We start from the raw sequence: 378 nt of genomic DNA on the forward strand, positions 1-378 counted from the left end.
AAACCCGCCAAGGCGGGCCGCCTGCCAGGGGCAGGCCGGGGATCCGCCGGAGGAGAGCTCGCTCTCCTCACGGGAGGGCCCTCATCGCGCTGAGGGAAAGCGACGGCGGCGCGCAACCCCCCGGGCCGGGGAGCGAAGGAACGAGGGGAGGGATTGGCGGCACCGAGCCCCGATCGCGGGGCCGGAGATCCCAGGCCCGAGCGGTTCGGACCGGGCCTCTCCCGCGCGCACCTGATCTAGGTTCTCCTCGCTACCGCTATCCTCCGTATCGGAGTCGATAAGGACTCGGCCTTTCCGCTTCTTCACCATGGCGGAGCCGGCTTTTCCCCCCCCCCCCTCCCCACCCCGGCGCCGACGGCGGCGGCGGCGGCGGCGGCG

At 73.8% G+C, this 378-nt stretch overlaps 1 protein-coding gene across 1 annotated transcript in view; it reads right to left on the reverse strand.

Moving 5' to 3' along the window:
• Positions 1 to 365, reverse strand: part of RTF1 (Rtf1, Paf1/RNA polymerase II complex component, homolog (S. cerevisiae)) — a 30,085-nt gene extending 29,720 nt beyond the window's left edge. Inside the window, exon 1 of the mRNA XM_010580077.1 lies at positions 232 to 365. Within this exon, the coding sequence (XP_010578379.1) occupies positions 232 to 309 (78 nt within the window). The 5' untranslated portion in view covers positions 310 to 365. The remainder of the gene's footprint in view (positions 1 to 231) is intronic.
• Between the last annotated feature and the right edge of the window lie 13 nt (positions 366 to 378).

Source organism: Haliaeetus leucocephalus, unplaced genomic scaffold (assembly GCF_000737465.1).
Source record: "Haliaeetus leucocephalus isolate CR32 unplaced genomic scaffold, Haliaeetus_leucocephalus-4.0 Scaffold696, whole genome shotgun sequence".
Lineage (NCBI taxonomy): Eukaryota > Metazoa > Chordata > Aves > Accipitriformes > Accipitridae > Haliaeetus > Haliaeetus leucocephalus.